The sequence below is a fragment of the Chrysoperla carnea genome, chromosome 4 (assembly GCF_905475395.1).
Source record: "Chrysoperla carnea chromosome 4, inChrCarn1.1, whole genome shotgun sequence".
NCBI lineage: Eukaryota > Metazoa > Arthropoda > Insecta > Neuroptera > Chrysopidae > Chrysoperla > Chrysoperla carnea.
Genome location: NC_058340.1, coordinates 33833621 through 33856123, shown reverse-complemented (window position 1 = coordinate 33856123; position 22503 = coordinate 33833621). Strand labels below are relative to the sequence as shown.

At 28.8% G+C, this 22503-nt stretch overlaps 1 protein-coding gene across 1 annotated transcript in view; it reads left to right on the top strand.

Moving 5' to 3' along the window:
- Positions 1–22503, top strand: part of LOC123298691 (head-specific guanylate cyclase) — a 262949-nt gene that overhangs the window by 117927 nt on the left and 122519 nt on the right. Inside the window, exon 3 of the mRNA XM_044880783.1 lies at positions 14076–14158. Coding sequence (XP_044736718.1) covers positions 14076–14158 — 83 coding nt within the window. The remainder of the gene's footprint in view (positions 1–14075; positions 14159–22503) is intronic.

Genomic DNA, 22503 nt, shown 5'->3' with positions numbered 1-22503 from the left:
ACTGTATTTCAATTTATTTAAATAACTTTGTTTATTCAGAGCCACAAATACAGGTTTGGTAATGGATAAAATCTGTTGCCCATATTTTGCATATAAACGTAATTTTTTTCATATAAAAACCCTAAAATATAATAAAATTAAATAATTATTTTTAGGGTTCTGTACCCAATGAGTAACTAACGGGACCTATTATTAAAACTCTACTGTTCGTCTGCGAAAAGCCTGAAAAAGGCGTATTGTATAATTTTGAGAACAGGTAATTTCAGTCAACTAATTATATCGTAGAATTGTAAATTTTGTTTTTACTTACATACTCATCTCAAAATAGCTTCCCTTTTTTGATGACAAAGAAAGTTTTTCTTCTCGTGTATAAAATTACTTAAAATAATTAGCGTAATAATTGTTCAACGTAAAATGATTAAAAATTCACACGATAAAACTATAAATAGCCAATATCATTAGTACTTACTTATCTATAATTTTTTTTTCAGTTGGTAATCTGTTTACATTGCTTAATCGATTACGAAGGTAATGATTTACGCTAATTATTCTAGATGGAATAATTTTAAACAATTAAACATGCAATCAACTATATCGAAGGTATAATTATATGCATGTGCCCCAATGACATTAACAGAATATGATATTACAAATCAAATTTGTAGTTTTTACTATTAAGCAAGAGAAAAATACGTAATGTCTTAAAAATTTTTTTTCAATTAAAATTCTCATTGGTTTTATAAGCTTCGTAAATATTTTAATAAAAAATACTTAAAGACATGCTTTTATTGTACTATAAAGTAGAAAATAATTTTATCTATGAGTCACTCATACCCGACTAATTGTAAAAGTAACGGTATTAAATTTTTTTGTTACAAAATGTTGTTGCACCTTTTTTGTTCTTGCGCCAATACTTCCCGCTCCTCCATGTACATAAAAAAATAAGAACGAAAACGTGCCACAATGAAAATAGTCCAAAATATAATGTGTACTTCTTTCCTGAATTTACTGCAATTTATGTATAAAACGTAAGTACCTGCCTATGTGGCATTTCACTTAAGCAATCCACTTGATTATGACATTTTGTGTCATCAAATTTTTCCATGCCAAGTTTACAAACTGTTGTCTTATATGATATTACTACATACACGAGGGTATAAAAATAGAAAAAATAGAACAAAAATAGATTTTTTTTAATAAGAAGTTATTGAATAATTCTGGTATGGTTCGCCGCTCCTTGATTCAGTGTTTGTTTAGATTATATTTCACGATTCTATATCTCTGTGTATGTATAATATAAACTAGTACGTGATATTGCACATCTGAGATTGTGGGTTTCTAAAATGTTCATCCAGTTTCATCTCAATAAAATTCATTGAGTTAACCCCACCGCCATGGCGTGTGAGACTATGTACTCTGTGTATGCTCTCCACATTTAGTATTCTTTGTTCGTTTAGTTTGGTGGTGTGATATAAAGTGTACTAAATATTATATTGGTTATTGATTAAATAAATTATACCCCAAGAGCCAGGACTGACGAACTTTTTTATCGTTTTGTAGATTTCTTGAATTAGTATGATAAGATGTAGTACGTAGAGTACAACAATTTTATTGTTGTTTACTGAACAGCATTTGTATTAAAATGAGGTTATTTTATCGGAATGCAGGCAGGCTACAAACTGGTTGTCAATGTGGTTTCATTTTCGAGGAAACTTGAAATAAAATTTTAGCCATTGTATACGGTTCCAAAATCAACCACAACGTATATCATTGGTTTTTGGTGAGTAATTTGAGGAAATTAAGTACACATACGTAAGGTCATGTTCCTTGAAACTAACTATTTAAAATGTACCATTGATACAAGGTATAGTAATGAGTTACCAAGTAAACGTAGGTGAAGTATAAGTGGACAAAAGAAGTCTCACCCCAAGTTTCTATCACATACATTTTTTGATGGTGTATTGTAACGATAACATGTTAAAGAGAAAACTTTCGGGCGAAACCAGGGGCATGGAGATTCTAGGTTCACTCGTGTATGATTCAAGGTATATTATAAAATTTTCCTATGAAACACACTTAATTTACTATAGTCCAGGCGTTTCCTTCGAGCTTTTCGTACTATTAATGTTTTTCTTTTTCTTTTTTTGTACTTCTGTACAGCATGTACAAGCTTTAATTATTATTACACAGGTGTCGTTTTTTCAATTGAAAATTTTTATTTTCATAGGTTACGGTTATATATCTGTAGCCATAATCATAGCATGTTGCTGGCTCGAAATCATAAGATTTTAACTTACCAAAAATTATTTATTAGTCATATATTACATATCGTATAACGATAAATAAGTCTACACGACGTTTTAACTAGCGATAATCAGACAGTTGAGTGCATATTTGCACAGAGATATACGACGTCTACAAAACTAAACTATGGAACAAAATCAAATTGGAAAACATATTTTAGGTGTCTTGACGGCGAAAGTTTCATGAATTTTTTCAATAAATAGGCTTAGGCTTTCTAGTTTTGTGGTTCATAAGTAAATAATTCTCAATGCTGTACTCCAAAAATATCAAATTCCATGCATTCCAATCTATATTGATTCACTTTGTACATATAAAATTCCCTCGTCTTGATACAAAGACTTAAATTCCTTACAGACTATACAATAAGCTCAATTTTATTTACGCGCTTTTATAGAGTTCTTATATATAGAGTGGGGCAGAAAAGTGTACGAATTTGAAAAAGCTGTAAAACAGAAACTAAATAATTTTATAAAATACTTTTTATTTACCATTTTTAACTATATAAAAAAGGCATTTAAGGTAATACATTTAAGTTACTCATCACATTCCTCAAACCTTATACAATCTCTTTTATCTGTTTCGTTCTTTCAGTGGTGCCGTCTTGATAGTCGCAGTTTTTATCTTTCTTCAGATACTGTTTTAGGTAAATCCCCTCGAAAAATAAGAAAAGTTGAAAGATGCGACTCAATTGTTTTTTAGAATGTATATTAAAATGGCTGAAAAATAATTAGTAGACTAGTTAAGTTTTTTTAAAAGCGTTTTCAAAACCTCATGTTTGTCTATTCCTGCCTATAGGTATATAAACATGTATGCGAAGATAGACAAAATAAGCACATAAATAGCCCCCCCCCCCTCCCAACCATATAATATACGAAAAAGCAGCAAAGATAGTGACTTTTTAACAACACAGCCATAAATATTATCATCACTATTTTATGAATGTACTACTAGAAGAAAGAGCTATATTCTTTTCAACAAAATATTCGGCTGGGGATCGTAGATAGTGTGTATTATGTACATAGACGAATGTTGAGATCAACACCCTAAAATTACAAACATAGTGAACAAGGTTATTCGTTTTCATAAATTTAAAAATTAAATAAATTATTCCGATCATTTTATATTTGTTCGTTGAAGGTTACGTCCTTAAGATTCCTAGTAATTTTTGACAAATGGCTTTCGAAATTCACTACGAATCCAGTAAGTTTTGCTCAAAACATTTTTATAACTTGATATATATTATTAACTAAGTATAGTCCCAAGTTTGTAACGCTTAAAATATTGATGGTACGAACAAAATTTTGGTATAGATGTTCATAAAATCACCTGATTAGTCCATTTCCGGTTGTCCTTCCGTCCGTCTGCCTGTGAACACGATAACTCAAAAACGAAAAGAGATATCAAGCTGAAATTTTTACAACGTACTCAGGACGTAAAAAGTGAGGTCGAGTTCGACAATGAGCAACATTGACCAATTGGGTCTTGGGTCCGTAGGACCCATCTTTCAAACCGTTAGAAATAGACTGCTATTTAAAATAACATGCCTGTTGATGTTCATATAACAAGTAAATATTTGTTGAGTCAACAATCTCAATTCTTAATTTAAGAAAACCAGTTCTTTTTACAGCGCAGTTTTAGAGGTAAATTTTGTACTTCATGATGATTGAAACTTTATCACATGAGAGTTGTTAAATATAGCTCAGTATTTTACTTATTCGAGAAATAATCAAACGAATGTACATATATAATAAACAAATTCAGAGTCACACAGTTTCTAGTCAATGCCATCATTTTGAAACCACAATAGAAATACATAATTTTAATGTTATTACTTTAGAATATAAATTCGATTCAATAAATAATTTCATTTCTATTCTCTTTGAGAATAACATCAATAGGAATGTATAGAATTTCTAACTACGCTATTATGATTATTATTATTATTATTATGAAACACCTTCATCATTAAAACCAAAATTATTCATTGTGATGAATAAATATTGAATAAATATTAATAGTGAATCTCTATATATTATAAATGCGAAAGTAAGCATGTTTGTTTGTTTGTTTATTACGATTTCGTGCCAAAACTGGCGAATGGTTTTTAATGAAACTGTGCAGCAATATAGCTCATAGTTCAGAATAACACATGAGATATAATTTAGAAAAATTTTTATAATTTATATTAATAAAAAAAAATTAATAAAAATTATTTTAATTTGACATTACCATAAATTACAGATTTCTGTAAAAATAGTCAATATAAAATATTTCACAGCCATCTTTTTTGATATACTCAGTGAATAAGTACGACTATTATACATTTTAAAAAATAAAAATCCTTACCATTATTTCGAATGTTATAGAAAGGGGATAAGCGAGAGCAATCTTTATCAATCTTTAATTTTAAACCCAGCGAAGCGGGTAGGTATCACTCTAGTTCTGTATATATGTGTAAATATACAGTGGCGTTATAATTGGGAGGTGTTATAATGAGGAGGCGTTATAATTGGGAGATGTTAAAACGTATACTACATTACAATATCTATGTTCATGCTATTTGCTCCGTGCATTACTTTATTAGTATAATCGTATGGATGGACATATAAATCTATGGATTGTATATATGATTTACATTACAAATTTAATGCTATTTTCTAAAAATTTCATTTAAAAAATATTATTTATGCAATTTTGTCTCTTTTTTTCACAATTATTATTATTTTTCAATAATTTTAATTTTCAACATCGAGGATAAAAAATAGAACACAAATAGATTTAAAATATAGCGTTTATTTAAACATAGCGCTATACATTTCAAATTTACTACACCATTTACAAGTAAAAAATAGAAAATTACTCATACCAGCCTACTTAATCACCAAAATTATCCACTGTAATTGCTGACGTCGATCCAATTCTCCTTAGAATGACTGACTGGGATCAATAGACTATGCAGAGTCAATAGACTGCACAGAAGAAAATGTGAACTACAGAGATCCGTCCCTTTGCGTCGTGTATTATACTCATTTTTGTTGATCAAGTTTAAGCAGTTAATGATTGAATTTACTGACGGTCCAATGGAAATTAAAAATTAAATTCTTGAAGTTATTTCTCGTCGACTGGTTAGTGATAGAGGAAAAAAGGTCTCATCATTTCGACCAAAAATGAGGAGTGCAAATTATGGCTACAAATCAAATTTTCATTGTAACAAAATATTAAACATTATTTGACAAATATGTTTGATATGGACGCCGCTTTCCATGCATTGTCTTCCAAACAAACGCACCTGCAAAATTTCAGCTCAATCGGTTGACAACAACTGCTTCAAAATTGAGTTGCATGATTTCACCCGGACTAACATCCATACACACATGCATTGCAAGCTAAATTAAAGCTTGTAATATCATTTAATTTTTTTTGTATAAATAACATTTTAGGCCAATAGAATTTCATTTTTGGTATACATAAAAACAAATTGACCAATAGAAGGATATTTATATAAAAAAATATATGATATCTTAAAAAAAACGAAAGGCAGATATATCGTTTTATAAAAAATAACAGGCTAACTAACGTTGTACCATGCTTCAGAATTTTTAAATATTACACTCCTCTAAACAATATGTTAAATCTACGCTCCTGTAATATAATACTTTAATCAATATCAATAATTATTGTCTTGTCATTTTATTTTAGCGTTTGACGGTGACGGCGACGACCTACTAAAATAATTTATAAATTTACTTAAATTGAACTATTGATTTTGTTTTAAATTATGTATCTACTATATAAAATAAAATTATTGTGAATGTTAAACGGTATAACATTTATGTAAAATACATTATTATGAACTTTTAAAACCATCATTTTTAAAAGTTGTACCTATATTTTTTTTCACGATAATTGATAAATCAATAAAAATGATAATACATTTAATACTATAAAGTTCAGCAGTCAGATATTATTCACGAATTATCTGTATATAATTATCTGTACTTATATAATTATCTGTATATATGTGTCCTTAGAAGTTGACATATGAAGTTGACGTAAAACTCGATACATAGATTTAATCGAGGGAAATGCTTCAAACGAAAAATGTTAATTTCAAAAGGGACACATTTGACACCTGCATCGAAGTTTTAATTAAAATCTCACTCTAATTCATTACTGACAAACGTTAGATGAACGCTTTAAATTAGAAAGTTATTCTTTATAAATACGCAAACATTTCTTGTTTGAAACATTATATGTAAACCCAATAGTTAAGACAGTAATTGATGGCAAAAATTTAGCTTTTTGTGTGTTTCTTCTTTCAATTTGGACAAAAATGGTCTTTATAGAAAAACAAACCACTTTTATTAGATTTATTGAAAATTTTTTTTCGAATGGTGCCTAGATTTTGCAGAAACGATTATACGAAATAACAATTTTGATACGACAAAACAATTTTGGGTGAAATTTCTTAGTTCGTTTTTGCCTTAACAGTACGGTTTAAGCAAAATCACTAATTTAAAGTATCTATCACTAATTTTAAAGTTTTCATCTATCGATTACTAGCAATGTAATAGAGTGAGATTTTGATTGAGCTTAAACACTCAAAGTCAAGTTTAATATTTGTGTAAGATGTGCGCCTACACACTCAACATTTTTCGCTTGAAGCATTTTTATCGATAAAAGTTATTTTTCAAGTTTTAAGCATATGTCAATTAAAAAATACACCCTGTATAAAAGAATAACTGGCTAAGCAATGAGGAAAAATTTTTGGCAATTCAAATCATAAAGTCATTCATTTGCCTTTTTCATCATAAAGTGATGAAAAAGGCAAAGAATGTTTGTATAAAAATAGTTTTACCTAGAATTAAGGCCCATGTAATAGAGAACCAAAAGAGTAGGTAAGGGAAAAGAAAGTGAAGGCTATAACGCGGTAGTCTTTGTTTTTAAAATTGAAATTGATGTTTTCAATAGCAGTGAATCTGAAATTAAGTTTGTGAGTTATTTTATAAAATATGATTTCTGTACCCACCCCGTTTTTATAACCGGCTTACACGCGTATACATACGAAACCATGTAAGATAATCCACTTCTTGTAGTGTTACAGTGTACCGAAAATCCTTCTGGCGGAGGCTTTGTATTTTAATAACTATTTAAAAATATTTTTGCATATATGTTGTAATAAAGCACTAAATAAACATGTTAAAAATATATAAATTAACATAATTTCATATAAAAAATAAATAAAATAAAATAAATGCTTATATTATATTGAATTTTGAAGTACCAAATATATAATAAATATTTTTTCAAAAAATAATATTTTTATTTAATGTTATTATAAAATAAATTAAAATTAAAAACTAAATAATAAATGTTTTTATATATGATCATCAACCGATAAAAATTAGTATAAATTATTTTCAATTATATGTAAAATATATAATTGAATTTAATTTATTTCATAAAATGTTAATTTGTTGTACAAATATACTCGAATATGAAAACACTCAGTAGCGGAGGTGATTATTATCATTTTATGTATATAATGCATAACTATTGTCTCATATGCATAGGAATATTATAAACATTTTTTCAAGTAGATATTTTCGAAGTCAGTTTTAGCAATAAAGGTAATCTAAAACACAAATAAAAAACGAAAAACGTAAACAAAACAGCCTTAAAATATTTCATCTTCCAAAACGTAAGACGTTAAATATTTCATCCCATCTGTCAAAACCAAAGATGTAAGCTATATCATTAGCTATTACTTGGATTACGTCTACGCTTCTGTTATATATTTTTTTTTAAGTGAAATGGCCTCAGCACATTAAATGCCGTTACTGAAAGAAATGAATATAAATTAAAATTTCATCATTTAGATGAAAAAACAGACGAGCCCACTAGTTTGATTAAATCTATTTATAAATCAAAAAATGTCGGTTTTTTTTTTAATTTTTTTTTTTCAGCACCCCTCGTATATGATTTTAGTTGATATCTCAAAAACAACTCACCTAATTGTTAAAGAGATCCAATTTTTGATTTTTTTGGGGCAAAATTAGTCAGAAATTTGATCATGCTTGGATAAGAGGTCAATTTTTACTCAAAAAGTTCATTTAACGGCTGGAAAGGCTGTTTTCGAAATATCGTCGAATCTTATACGAAAAGTTTGATTTTCGGGATAAACAAAAACAGAAATTAGAAACACATAATCGTGTCAAACTCATTAGCTATTATTTTTTATTCAGGGGCTCAAAACTAACAACGAAATTCCCGTACAATCACAAGGAAATATTTCCTTATTACAAACTGTTAAGTTAGTAAAGTTTTTCTATTTTTGATTAATTTACTTGTTCTCAATGCAAGAAACTAACTCATCCATCAACTTACCGCTACACATGGTTGTTGTTCTATGTTCGCATACACATATGTTCAGATTATAAAGGCATGTCTAATCTTAATTAATAATGCATAGAAGTTTCTCATTGTACAAAATATGCCATAACGAATGTAGAATAAGTATGTTCTTTATGTACCTTAGTATACACACCATTAGTAATGAGTGTAAATAGAGAGGGATAGTCTCACTATGGTGTGATGATAAGAATGATGGCATCATTCTTATCTACTAACATTTAGTGTACTACACTGAGGCAAACAGAACAAATTACACAAAATATACATGCAACAGACTGATCCTTAAACTTCGGTAAATGGTAGACGTAATTGTAGAATACATTTGGGACTTATCTTGTTTTATTTTATTTATCTATTAACATATTATATATTATTCGTGGAATTTATGAACATATTATTAGGATAGAATCTCAGGTTATTTTGCTTCCTAGAACGGAATTTAGTATTATCCCTTAAAAATATAGTTAAGCGAGGATTAGGATAGATCTTGGATTTCGTAGCTTAAATTTGGCTAAAAAAATTCCAAAGCTACCGCTACTGGAATTTCCGAATGGTTGTATAGTTATAGCACCCTAGCTTGATTAAGGACCAGACAGTTGGAGCGCCAGGTAAATTATGTCGAAGGCTAAATTCCGCCTAGGCCCTTTTTTTGCTCAATGACTCCAAATTTGAGTAGCTACGCTTTTTAAAGAAAAAGGACAAGCTCATATTTTCATTATTTATAAAAATATCGATTGGAAATTTTACACAGTCATACAGAGTGATGGGCTACATTTTTTGAGTTACTTAAGTGAAATTTGAACTTTAAACTCAGCCTAGTACAAATTGACAAATATTCTTTATATTCTGCCTATCGTATTTTTTTAAATGTATCCCGTCACCGTATATAGTAAACAAAATGCTACACACTGTTCTTTATTGTAGCTATTAGTATCCTACAACGGACTCTTGTAATTGTTACATCATTGACTCTTTGACAGGTATGAAGTTTTGCAATTTTGCTATTTATAATTACTTCCTGGTGGATACAAATTTTCTACATATTTAATTCATTCATAATTGTTTACATGCAAGTTTATCATGAATAAAAACATTATTTATTGAAGTATTAAGGTCGTACAGAAAGTTTTGTAAAGATGTATGTGCAGTTTTATAGTATTTAAATAAAATCGTTTTGTTAACACGCCTCTTTAAAAGTTATTCGAATATTTTATGACTTATAGCTTATAAAACAATTAAGAAAGTGTTTGGTAGGCAAATAATTGTGTAAAATAACATTGAAAAAAAATTATTAATATCAACCGATATGAGGCTGTTTCAACCTCGTCGCGAGAGCAAATATGGCGAATGGAATCACGAATGTGATACAACTGCCGTACGAGGTTGAGTGGTGAAATTGACACAACCGCATGAGTTGTTTGCATGAAAGTAATATACTGTTTAACAAATTTCAAATATTGTTGTTTTGAAATGCTTATTATAACTTATAAATATTATAATAAAATAGTGATGTGAATCACACAACCGCATGAGCAGACCGGGACAACTGAGGCTATGTTTCTATTCTTGGAATAGCAATTAGGTTTATTTAAAAAAAAAATGATTTCTTAGAGTCGGACTTAAACTGGTGACCTATTAATATATACTGATCTACCAATGGTTGTAGTGTATTTATAGAAACATATTACCTCTGTAAATTAGTATCAACAATCTGCATGTTGTTGACACCACCGCACATTGTCTTGACTTGACAGATATGTGTTCGTAGTTACCAAATCCTATATTATACAATCCAAAAGCAAACGCAAAGTAATTTTCTTTTATTCGTGTATTCGCTTTATTTACACTTATAATATATTCATGACTTAAAATTCAAATCAATCTCTTTCATAGAAATATTGTTTATTTAACTTCGGTGATTTTGTATCAACGAATTCATATTTTAAATTCAATCCCATTCTATTGTAAATACTGATTCTTGTACAAATAGCTGTACTTGTTTCAATCATTAGGAAATTGTTTGAAAGTATTTTTACTTTATTTTCAATATGAAACGGCTAACTTCGGGGTGAGGTGTAATTATTTTAATTTTTTTTCAGTGAATAAATAAACGATATGAATAATCTTTCAACGTATTTTGACAACATATTTTGATTGCATTTTTTTCACCCTCAATATTTTACAAATTCTCTCTGCATATAATATACACAATGAATAAAACATATATTATTTCACTTAAAGTGTTGGTTCTATACATACGTTTTCTTCGCAGTATTATATTGTAAACAACAACATCGTCATAGTAAATTCAAAGGGAAATTTTATAGTAAGACCGTGTTTTCTGTTTGTTAATTAATTTTGTATAACACACAAGAAATCTTACAATAATATACACTGTGTCCCAGATAATCAGCACTCTAGCAAATATTACGTTGAATTTCCATTCTAAATTTTTCTTCACAGATTTTGGATACCGTTAACTATAAACGAGATACGTCTGCGTTAATTATTTATTTTATTTTTGACATTTTAGTGTCCCAGCACTTAAAAAAAACCATTTCTTTATAATAAATAGTTAAAATCTTAAATCAATTTATTATTTCTAATTTAATTTAAACATACAACTTATATATTCTTTTGTAATCCCCTTTTAATTTGCCAAAAATCCGAAAATTTGTTTTGTTTTTTTCAAAAACCTACTTGAGAACACTTGGGTATTTGAGACAACTATAAGGATATACTTTAAATTTTGAAATCCATTGAGCCGTTTGGAATATACGAGGTAATAAATTTACAAACAAATATAAGTAAATACATAACCACTCCTTGACAGTCGGGTGAAAATAAAACACGCCTAGAGGATATAATGTGTTAAACTGTATTTCAGCTTATTATAAAAATTTTAGTTTTACCAATATTAATAGAAAAATTATAAAAAATATAAATGACATATTCCAAATCCGTATTACGTTAACGTTATATTGGATGTAAACATTTTAGGCTGATTTCGATATAGAAATCTGAACATTATATCTTATGCACTTATCCGAACCACCCTGTATATTTCTAAAAATACAACATCACCATCTTAAGAAAATGGAGTACAAGTTGGTATCTTATGTATTAAATACATATAAACTTTATTTATTTAATTAAGTGTATTCTCTTAGTAAACTTTATATGGTTATGCTTTGAATATGTATATCTGTTCGCACTACACTAATTTAATGCTTAAGGTTAGACACCGATACACTAATGCATTTCTATGCTACACAAATTAAAAAGGTTCCACCTTCATACATTATAATCCATATGAATAATAGAGACAGATTGTTAGCTTACTCTTGTAAACTATCAACAAACGCAACTAACTTCCACCCATTATTGTTCATAGATTCAATACACTGAAGCACACCAGATCATCTATAGCTGCGGCCAGACTTATAACAATCAGTTATAACTGGCTTGCACCCAGGAGGCTGGGATTCTATACCCGGTATCGGAATCAATTATAACAATCAGTCTTGCCCTTGTTTGGGAAAAGAATCATATAAAGTCAGCCGATAATGAAATGAAAATCCGAACAATGTTAGTCACTTGGATTATAATTCCAGTATAGTAATTTAAAAAAAAAGAAAAGAGATATAAATCGTGACGCAAGTGATTATTTATGAAATTTTTTTTCTGAAATTTTAGGGGAATATTTTAAAGGTATTTATGTAAAAAAATCAATTTAAAAAAAAATCTTAAGGTGATAAGTTCTCTTAAACAATCTATCTCCTGATCATCTTTTTTTTGTAAAAATAATATTTACAATAATAATTTTATGAATTTGTATGACATTAAAAAATTTGTTTGCAAGTGCCAGGTTTTGATATCAGTATCTATTGCATACATATCTCTATTTTAATACAATAAATCATACTAAAATGTTTTAGGCAGCTATTTTCACAATCTGGAAAGTTGAATGCGAGGACCAAAAAGGCCGCACTCATATGGCTATTATTACTTAGTAGCTTGAATTAACTATAGTTGATCAACAGCTTGTATGCATGACAACATGATTTTGATAAAAAAATTCAAAAAAAGGAATGCATACTTAACACTTTCAAAATAAAAAACCTCGGTCCAAAAAATCATTTTTAAACTTTCCTTTAACAAAAAAATTTTTTTTAAATTTTAAAATCCCTTGGTAGCTGTTATAAACATATATAAAAAAGTATTTATTAATGAAAAAGTGTAGTGTGTACCTTTTGGAAAAGGGAATATTTGTAAAATAAATAATATTTTTCTTTGTTGTTCCTCATTTAAACATGACTTTTGTGTGTAATTTTTTTTTCACAACACATAAGCCTATGTAATTTTAATGAATTACTAGGGTTTCATACATACATTTTACATATGTTTTTCATTTCATACTGTTATAATTGTTTTTAGGGTTCAATACACAAAGACAGAGGCTTTCGAAATTTATTCCTTAACACACCAAGGTTGGCAAGTGTGGTAATTGTGGTTTTAGTTTGTAGTTTTTTCATTTGTTATGCATTTTTTGTTAACCTAAATAACTATATTAATATAAGGATGCGTTCTTGTTGACTTCGAGTTGAGACATAGTTATTGAAATAAATACCACAATACTCGAAATAAAATTGTATATTAAGAAATTCTATTTAAAAAATACAATTAAAAAACATACAACGGACTTACATGTCGCTAAATATCGATATTTCGATTGCAACGCAGTCATCGTCAGTAGCAAAATTTATTCATATAACAATTTCTTCAAATTTGTGATAATTTTTGTATTTTCATTTTTTGTAAATCGTTTCTGTTTTGTTGGTAATGTTTATTTTAAATTTTTTTATTTTGTTTAAAATGTTTGTAATGTGTTATATGAATAAATTTTGCTACTGACGATGATTGCGTTGTTTAGCGACAAGTAAGTCCGTTGTATGTTTTTTAATTGTATTTTTTAAATAGAATTTCTTAATATACAATTTTATTTCGAGTATCGTGGTATTTATTTCAAAAACTAACTATATTAAACAAATATTAAAATTTTTCACGTCATGTTGTAAAGTATATAACAAGTACAAGGACTTCAATTATTTAAGTTTTTTTTTTTTAAGTTTATAAGAAGACGAAAATTCAAGAAAGTTTTTTTAATTTACAATTATCTTACTTGTAAAAAAATTAACTTAAAAACAAATTTACAGCGATAATAAATTTTTTAAAGTTTTCAGAATACACAATAATATTTACAAATTTTTAAATTAATATTTAATACCTAAAAAAAATTTTATGACGGGTGATTTTATAAAAAAAGTTAAATAAAATTTTTTCTCATTTGATTACAGAAATAAATTACCAACAGACGTCACCGAATGTAGTCATTACGCATACCTAGAAGACATTTATGATTTGGTTGATAACGACGAAGGTAATTATTTACAAAATATATATCTTTTATTTTCTTGATAAATTACGTGCAATTTGTATCAAAGAATAATTTCATCAAATTATTATTCAGAAGAAGATATTATTATTTGAAGAAGATGAGTAAATTGCAAATTGAAAATGCTCAAATTAATGCATGCATTAGAAGATCTACTGCTAATTCATTTGGTATACCAAGTGTCAACGGAATTTTTTTTCATTCTTTTGATATCAACATTAGGTTCCTCGACCTAACCATAAAACAATTAAATCTCGATCGTGATTTATTGTTTGTAATTTAATAAAGAAAACCTCTAATATTAATTACAATTTTCATTAATCTCTCAGTGGCCGTGCGATTTAAAACGCAAACGATTTTACTTGTTTGGTTAATGACTGGGAGATTGGGAGTTGGAATTCAGACAGCGGTAGTCCGATAATTATGATTAATGGGGCGGTAAATTGATGACGCTGTCGTCGCTTGGACAAGAACGAGGTAACCGACTCCACTCACACCACAAAGTTATTTGTATATACGGATCTAGTTACATATATATAATAACGATGTGGGTGGTCTCTGTTATAGATTGATATCTGAAATTGAGATTAATTGTTATTATTATTATAAACTAAGCATTCCAACAAAAAGCATTTCTAGATCATCAACCTTGCTTTGAAATTAGTGCTCTTTGAGTCAGATTATTTCAGTTTCTTGGAGTCATATGTGACAATGCAAATTAAAGAAAAATATCCCAAGTATTTGTCGAATACGATTTACCAAAGGTAACCGTTTTGTGTAAAAGTAAAAGAGTTTATATTATATTCCCCAAAGCAAAAATATTTGTCTCAAAACTTCAATTTTTGCAACTTTTGATTTTATTTTTAAAGATCATGCATTTAGTGATATAAAAGTACTAATACTAAAAGAGAAATATAGCTTTAGTTTGTACATTACGTATGACTTGTCAGCAAAAATTTATTCTCTATTTTTTTATGCGTAATTGAAAAATATAGAAGTGAATAGATATGCCAACAAAAAATATGATCTCCTTCAGGAAAATACTATATAAAGGGAAAAAAATTATATATGGTCTTGATGCACCTTTATAAATCATTTCCAAGTGTATGAACGCACAAACTTAACCAGGTGAAAATCGGTATTATTGTTCTCTGAAAATATAGACTTATACGTCATATCGAAGGTGAATGGAAAGAGGAAATATTTTAGGAAGATTGACTTTTGGATAGGATTCCCTGCGCAAAAACCGTTTGTTCACGGTTTTATGGCCTTACTTATCTGTATAGCCCCTCCGAATTAAATTAACCCCCGAAAAAGGGGTGTTATAAGTTTGACCGCTATGTCTGTGTGAGTGTCTGTCTATCTCTCTGCCTGTGGCATGTGGCTCTAAGCTATATTTCAAGTGCAAAATTATGGTTTTGTACTCGAAAAAACTAAAAATTGGCGATGCTCTTTCAAATCGGCTACGTTTGGAAAAGGCATTAGGGAAAAAGGCAATTTAATGGAGAGTGTTCTCAGATATATTCCAAATGCGAGTTTAGGGTTCCGTAGCCGAAAAATTGGTCAGGGTTTTTTTTTAATTTTGTAAATTTTACTTGCTATGTAGCTTGGTTCAGTTTCAAATAAGTGCCTGTTTTGGGTCTACTTCCCAGCATCGCTTACCACCTCTTTTGTATACCAAAGAATCATGTTTTTAGACACTACTGTCTTCTACATTCACTCTAAGCTGAGTAAAAAGGTCAAATTTTGTATGTGAATTGAGCCGACAATAGAGGTGCTCTAAACCCTCCGGGGAATTCTGGCCTTCTTATGTATGCATTTCATGTTTTCAAGAACACGAAAAAGAGGGGGAAATATAACCTTAGTCGTAGTAGTTTCTTATTTTTTTTTTAAATCAATGAAAAGATGCTTACTATACTAAATAAACATTTACCGAACCAATTTTCCTCATTTTATTTATGCCCGTTTATGTAGTTTTGGGTACTATTATATGCTAAGCATACAAAAAAGGAAAGAAAATTTCATGGTTTAAAAGTTTTTCATGTACAAATGATTACATTGAGTTTTGTGCATGCATTTTACTTTATAATGTTATAATATATTCAGTCTACATAATCGTGAGCTAAAATATTTTATTACATACCTCTTCACACGAGCGATGGTAGATCGTTTACAAGTGAATTCAATAAAAATAAACCACTCTTAATCGAATCATTTACTTTGAAATATATTGTTATCTGAATATTAATTACGAGTTAAATTATGAAAATACCAAAAATTGTCTCCATGTAAGTATGAAAGAAAAGTAAATTCATTTATTAAACAAGACATATTTTGCACCATACGCATCACAATCAATTTGTCGAAGGAGATGTAGGAAAAAGTTCCCAAAATTTCCCAAAATCTCTCAACGAAATCCCGTACTCAAATTAAAATAAACGATTTTCATGTATTTTGTTAAAAAAGATCTTCAGGATCCACCAAAAAAAATATTTAGATTTATAAAATTATTATTAATTAGCTATAGACCGGTTTCGGTAGCTTTGGCAACCCTCTTCAGTAGCATTACTTTATACCCTTAAAAACAAAAATAAATTACCAAAATAATATATAATAAAAAAGATCTGCAACGCCCTAAAACAAATCGTTGTGAATATTATAAAAATGTATAAATAAAAAACATATAAAAGCAAAATAGAGTCTAAATGGCCGAGCGGTCTAAGGCGTTAGACTGTTTGTCTATTTAGACTTAGGTTGCGGTCGTTAGACTGTTTGTCTATTTAGACTTAGGCGTGTATGTCAGAGAAACGGAGGTTAAACCTCATTATGATTATGATTATTATGATAAAAGCAAAATGAAGGATAAATCCGGAAAGTAAAAGATTATTTTAAAAATGTATAATACAGCCCTGTAGGGGATATATTTTAACAAAATGCATAAAACAACCCACGGAACCATCTTAATATGAATAATGATTAATAATGATGTGTTTTATTTCTGTCTTATATTCTATGTACTATTCTAAAACTTAATTGCCCATTTGGTCTCGTTTTGAACTTTGTGGGCTTATAACATCGTCTTGGTTTGTCGCATATTTGTCAACATCTCTTATCTCGAAAATCAAAATCGTTGAAAATTAAATAAATGTCTTAATAATTTTAAAGGATATTTCTTTCGTTTTCAGCTTGACTTACTCTTTCCTCACTGAATGATAAAATATAATACAAAGTTTTTGTGCTTTGGTTATGATTTACTATGGCTTGATTCATTTTATTTGTATAAAATTGTACAAATATCGATGAAATTAACCTTGCTAACATAGCATCCCATCCATGACTTCATAACATACATACTTGAAGTCAGTATGGGTACCTATTTGAATTTAAGCTCAATTAATATATGAAGTTTTGTGTGCTAAATTTTGCAAATTATTCGAAAAACTTTTTAATATTTATGGGTACAATTATTGTAAGCATTTTAAAGTTTTGTACAATATTGATATAGTTAAATTTTATATTTTCATTCTTTTTGAAAGTTTTTTATTATACCATGCATATATGAAATATACATAGTATATTAAGATTAGTCCCAAGTTTGTAACGCTTAAAATAATGATGCTGGGAAAAAAATTTTGTCATAGGTGTTCATAAAATCACCTAATTAGTCCATTTCCGTTTGTCTGTCCGTCCGTCTGTGGACACGATAACTCAAAAACGAAAAAGATATTGAGCTGCAGCGTACTCAGGACGTAAAAAGTGAGGTCAAGTTCGTAAATGAGCATCATAGGTCAATTGGGTCTTGGGTCCGTAGGACCCATCTTGTAAACCGTTAGAGATAGAACAAAAAATTAAATGTAAAAAATGTTCCTTATCAAAAATTAAATAACTTTTGTTTGAAACATTTTTTCGTAAACATCACTGTTTACCCGTGAGGGCGCCAATTAGGCGGAAATTTTATAATATGTACTATATTTGATTATCAGTTATGTATCAGTTATGTAGTTTGTATGTGTAATGTGATAAAGAAATCAACACTGACTATGCATGGTATTTCAACAATTAACTCAGTCAATTGTTTGTTTTCACTTGTTTTTATATTATTTTATATAACTTTTTGTGTTAAAAATTATAGTTAGATAAATCTTTTTTTGAAATATTTTATTCTTAATGGAAATTATTTATTTTTGTTTTCTTATCAAAAAAGATGGTTCTCAATAGTTGAAAGTAGAAAATTTTAATGAGATTTGTCTGTAAGTTAATTTATGGTCTACAAAACGTCGTGTTCTATATATTGTTAAACTTTCTTTATATTTTCTACTCTTTGAATCATTAATATTTTCCATTTCTTATTCTTAATTTATGAATCAATAAAAATTGAAACATTATACACTAACTCGAGAGATGTGGCATGACGACGAGTTTCAATTGATCACTTTTTTGAGTTTTTTAATTTCCCAAGTCTGCCGTAGTGTGTATTTCATCTCTGCCATCGATTTCGGCATTGATTCAAATTCAAATACAATTTATTCATTCTTTTTTAAACAATACAAAATTGTACAGAACATGTCATTAAAAATGATAGGGAAAATGAAAGGAAGGGGAAAGTATGTAGCTATGGCTGACTTTGTTAAGAACTCTCCCGGCGTTAACCTCGTGCAAACCTAAAGGAAAACCATAAAAAACCATAGGTAAAATAGCCGGCATCTGATACAAAAACATAAAATGCCTCCCGAGTATCACTCATAGTGTGATTCGATTAAGGATTTGGAATACAAGTGGTACTTAGATTTGGATAACATTCAATTATTAATTTCCACGAAAACTTACAGTCAAGATTTTTAACAATAGATTTTAAATTTCATTTCCTGGACATTGTTACGCGCATTCTTTATTCTTACTCCAAAAATTAACAACAAATCTAGGAAAAATTTTTATTCTTATTTTATAATCTGTAAACCAAGAAAATGGTGAGACACTCGATGAGAGGTCCAGAAATTCAATTAGAAATTCCCGGCGCAACTATGTCTCGCCTTTATTAGCCGATTATTTTATTTCGTTTATAAACGCATTAAATTTTTCATACTTAATATTTATAAATCATATCTTAAATACACAATATAGACAAGTGATTAAATTTAATGTGACATTATCAAACAAATACCAACTGGGTAGGGACATTGTCATCCTTGTGTGTCAGTCACAGTATATGTATGTTGCCTCCATAAACATAACATTACGCCTCTCATTAGCATTGATTTGTAATTAAATAATTATAACATTGATTATAATATATCTTTGTAAATATTTACTTAATAAATGTAAATAAACGATGCGATGGTTTGAATCATTACCAATAATGTTATAATTGTATGTTTTTTGTTGGTGTGAGGGGTTTTTTGTGAATTCATTGTAAGAAATAAATTTATATTTAATACCGGTGAGAAACGGTTGTAACGTAGCGTCATTTAAATCGTACCACTTTTTAAATGTTCACAAAAAATTTTTTTTGAATTATCGACCATTTTTGGCTTTATGGCACGTAAAGACGAAAACAGCACTTTTTTTTCTATTGGAAAAATTATTTTTCTTGCAACAATTTGTGCCATAAAACAAAACATACGATAACATTTTTAAATTAATTTTAGCACACCAAAGATTTGTTAAGATTTGAAAACTGCTTCATAGCGATTAGTGATTTTCCCAACACTGGTAAAATTGTGGAACATTTGCAAATAATGAGAAAATTTGTAGAAACCATTGTAGAAACATTGATTATTTAGTAAAAAATTCCGACTCCATTGATAGTACATATAGCCTACATAACATTTGTCATGATTGTTGATTCGTCTAAAAGTACCGTCTAAAAGTAGACTTTGTTAGAGACGCCTATACGATTTTAATACAATTCTTGTTCAATGATATTATAATCGTTTGGCACTCGTTAATAAATTGATATATTTCTCGAAATCTTGGAACGACACTGTCTATCATAATAAATAAATGATATCCAGTATTTCACGATCATAGTAACATGAACATCGTTGAACAATAATCGTTGTGGGTAGTCGTCTCTACCTTTTTATTAGGTATTTAAACAGTGTATTAATAAATTTTCATTTTCATACGCCAATCTCTTAAAAACTCAAAGTCGAAAAAAAAGTAAATGTATCCAATCCAATTCACTCTCAATCCAATTCTAAAATCTAAAGACGAAAACAGCACTTATATTTAACGTAAAATAATTTTGAATCGCTTCGAAGAAAATGTAATGTTTTTAGAGACAAACTAAAATTTCATACACGTGATGTCCAGATCACAGCCCTGACCCATTTTTTTTGGTAAGAAACTTGTCTATTATAAATAATACAACTAGAAATACATCTGCCATTCATTTACATCTAGCCAATCCATTTCAGAGATAAACTGTTACACGGAGACAGATGAGCGCATTCTCAATTGATTTCATCTTGATGAGTAAAGTCAAAATCATATCTCTAAAATGTTTTATTAAACATAACATAATAAATTAATTAATAATGCATGTGCTTGAACTATATATTAGAACATTAAATATTTGAAATCAGTAAAATCAATGCATGAACATCAAAATCAATTAACCTATCATAGTTCGTATTTACGTATCTATTATACAAATGTAAGATACTAATAGCTTATCGATGATAATTAAGCCTTCTAGCCCTTCTAGAACTTTGTACATATCATTGTATTCAACATATTATGTGCTGTGCGTCCGTCTACATAATTAATTATTATTCTACAATGTTATTTGCATAATAATATCAAAACATAGAATGGTACAAGGTAACTATAATTATAAATACAGGATGGGACTGGTAAGTGCGCGATTTTGAAGATGCTATAGAGAGCATTGAAGACTTACAAAAAAACTTAAAGAAAATTTATTGCATTTTTAAGCAAAATTTTACCTATGGGATTTTCAAGTTAATGTAAATTTGGTTGTAAATAATCGGAATGTCATGTCTATCTTTCGATTGTGACATTTTTCTTGTTTTTTATTATGTTGCAATCGAGCAGTGTATTGTACTTACGCTATAAAAGTGTTTTATCAAAACAATATCGAAGCAATAAAAAACCAGACTCCCTCTTTTTTTTCTGACATGAAGCGGTTCAAATCTTTCAGGCCATGCCGAAGCATGTGGTGAATAACTTTAAGATTCGAGTGCAAAAATATCTTCGCTTAGACAGTACTTCGCTGAATAGGTAAGATTCCTGTTGACAGCTTTTTCAAAATTGCATACAGCTTTGCCCGATTGTATATAGTATGGCGCAGGCATGAATAATCCAAAGATGCGTCGGAAGGAATTTCATTCAATTCGTTGTCTAGTTACTGTTGCATCTATCTGTTATATATTTTTAGTTATTAGTTAAAACAAATTGTGTAATTTTCACTAATTTATAAACAAGAAACTCATCTGTAACAAAATGATTATCACAACTATGTTTTTCTGATCCGTTAGATGGCTTCTCGTAGCCTCGATGTATTCATAATAACATTTTTTTTCTATTGGAAAAATTATTTTTCTTGCAACAATTTGTGCAATAAAGTATAACATACGATAACATTTTTAAATTACATTTTAGCAAGCGTTGAATGGTTGTATAATAAAAAACCATAGCCATTTACAACCAAACTGTTCATATTATTAATAGACTATTGTTGTTTTTTGTTAAGATTTGAAACTGCTTCATATCGATTAGTGATTTTCCCAACACTGGTAAAATTGTGGAACATTTGCAAATAATGAGAAAATTTTTAACCATTGTAGGAAACATTGATTATTTAGTAAAAAAATTCCGACTCCACTGATAGTACTATAGCCTACATAACATTTGTCATGACTGTTGATTCGTCTAAAAGTACCGTCTAAAAGTAGACTTTGTTAGAGACGCCTATACGATTTTAAAGTTCTCCTCTATAAGAATAGATTAGGGGAAGGGGCAGGGTCATGAAAGACTACAGCAAATGACAGCACACTCTAATGAAATATAAGGGTTGTGGCGTTAGCTTGTTGAAAAAACTTTATATAATGATAACTATTGTATATGGATTAATTGCATGAATTTTTCTAAGAGGTGATATCAACGTAAAGCTTCCTGTTTTATCCATTGCCTATGAAATTTGTACCAGGTCCATATATTGACAGTATATATGAAAATTCGATATTGTAAATAAAATTCGAACGATATTAATTGATAACTATATCCACTACCCCAACACTAAAATTATTTATATCAGTGGTGGGCAATGCTTACTCTACAGAGCATCTCAGTTCTCAAAGTAGAAACAG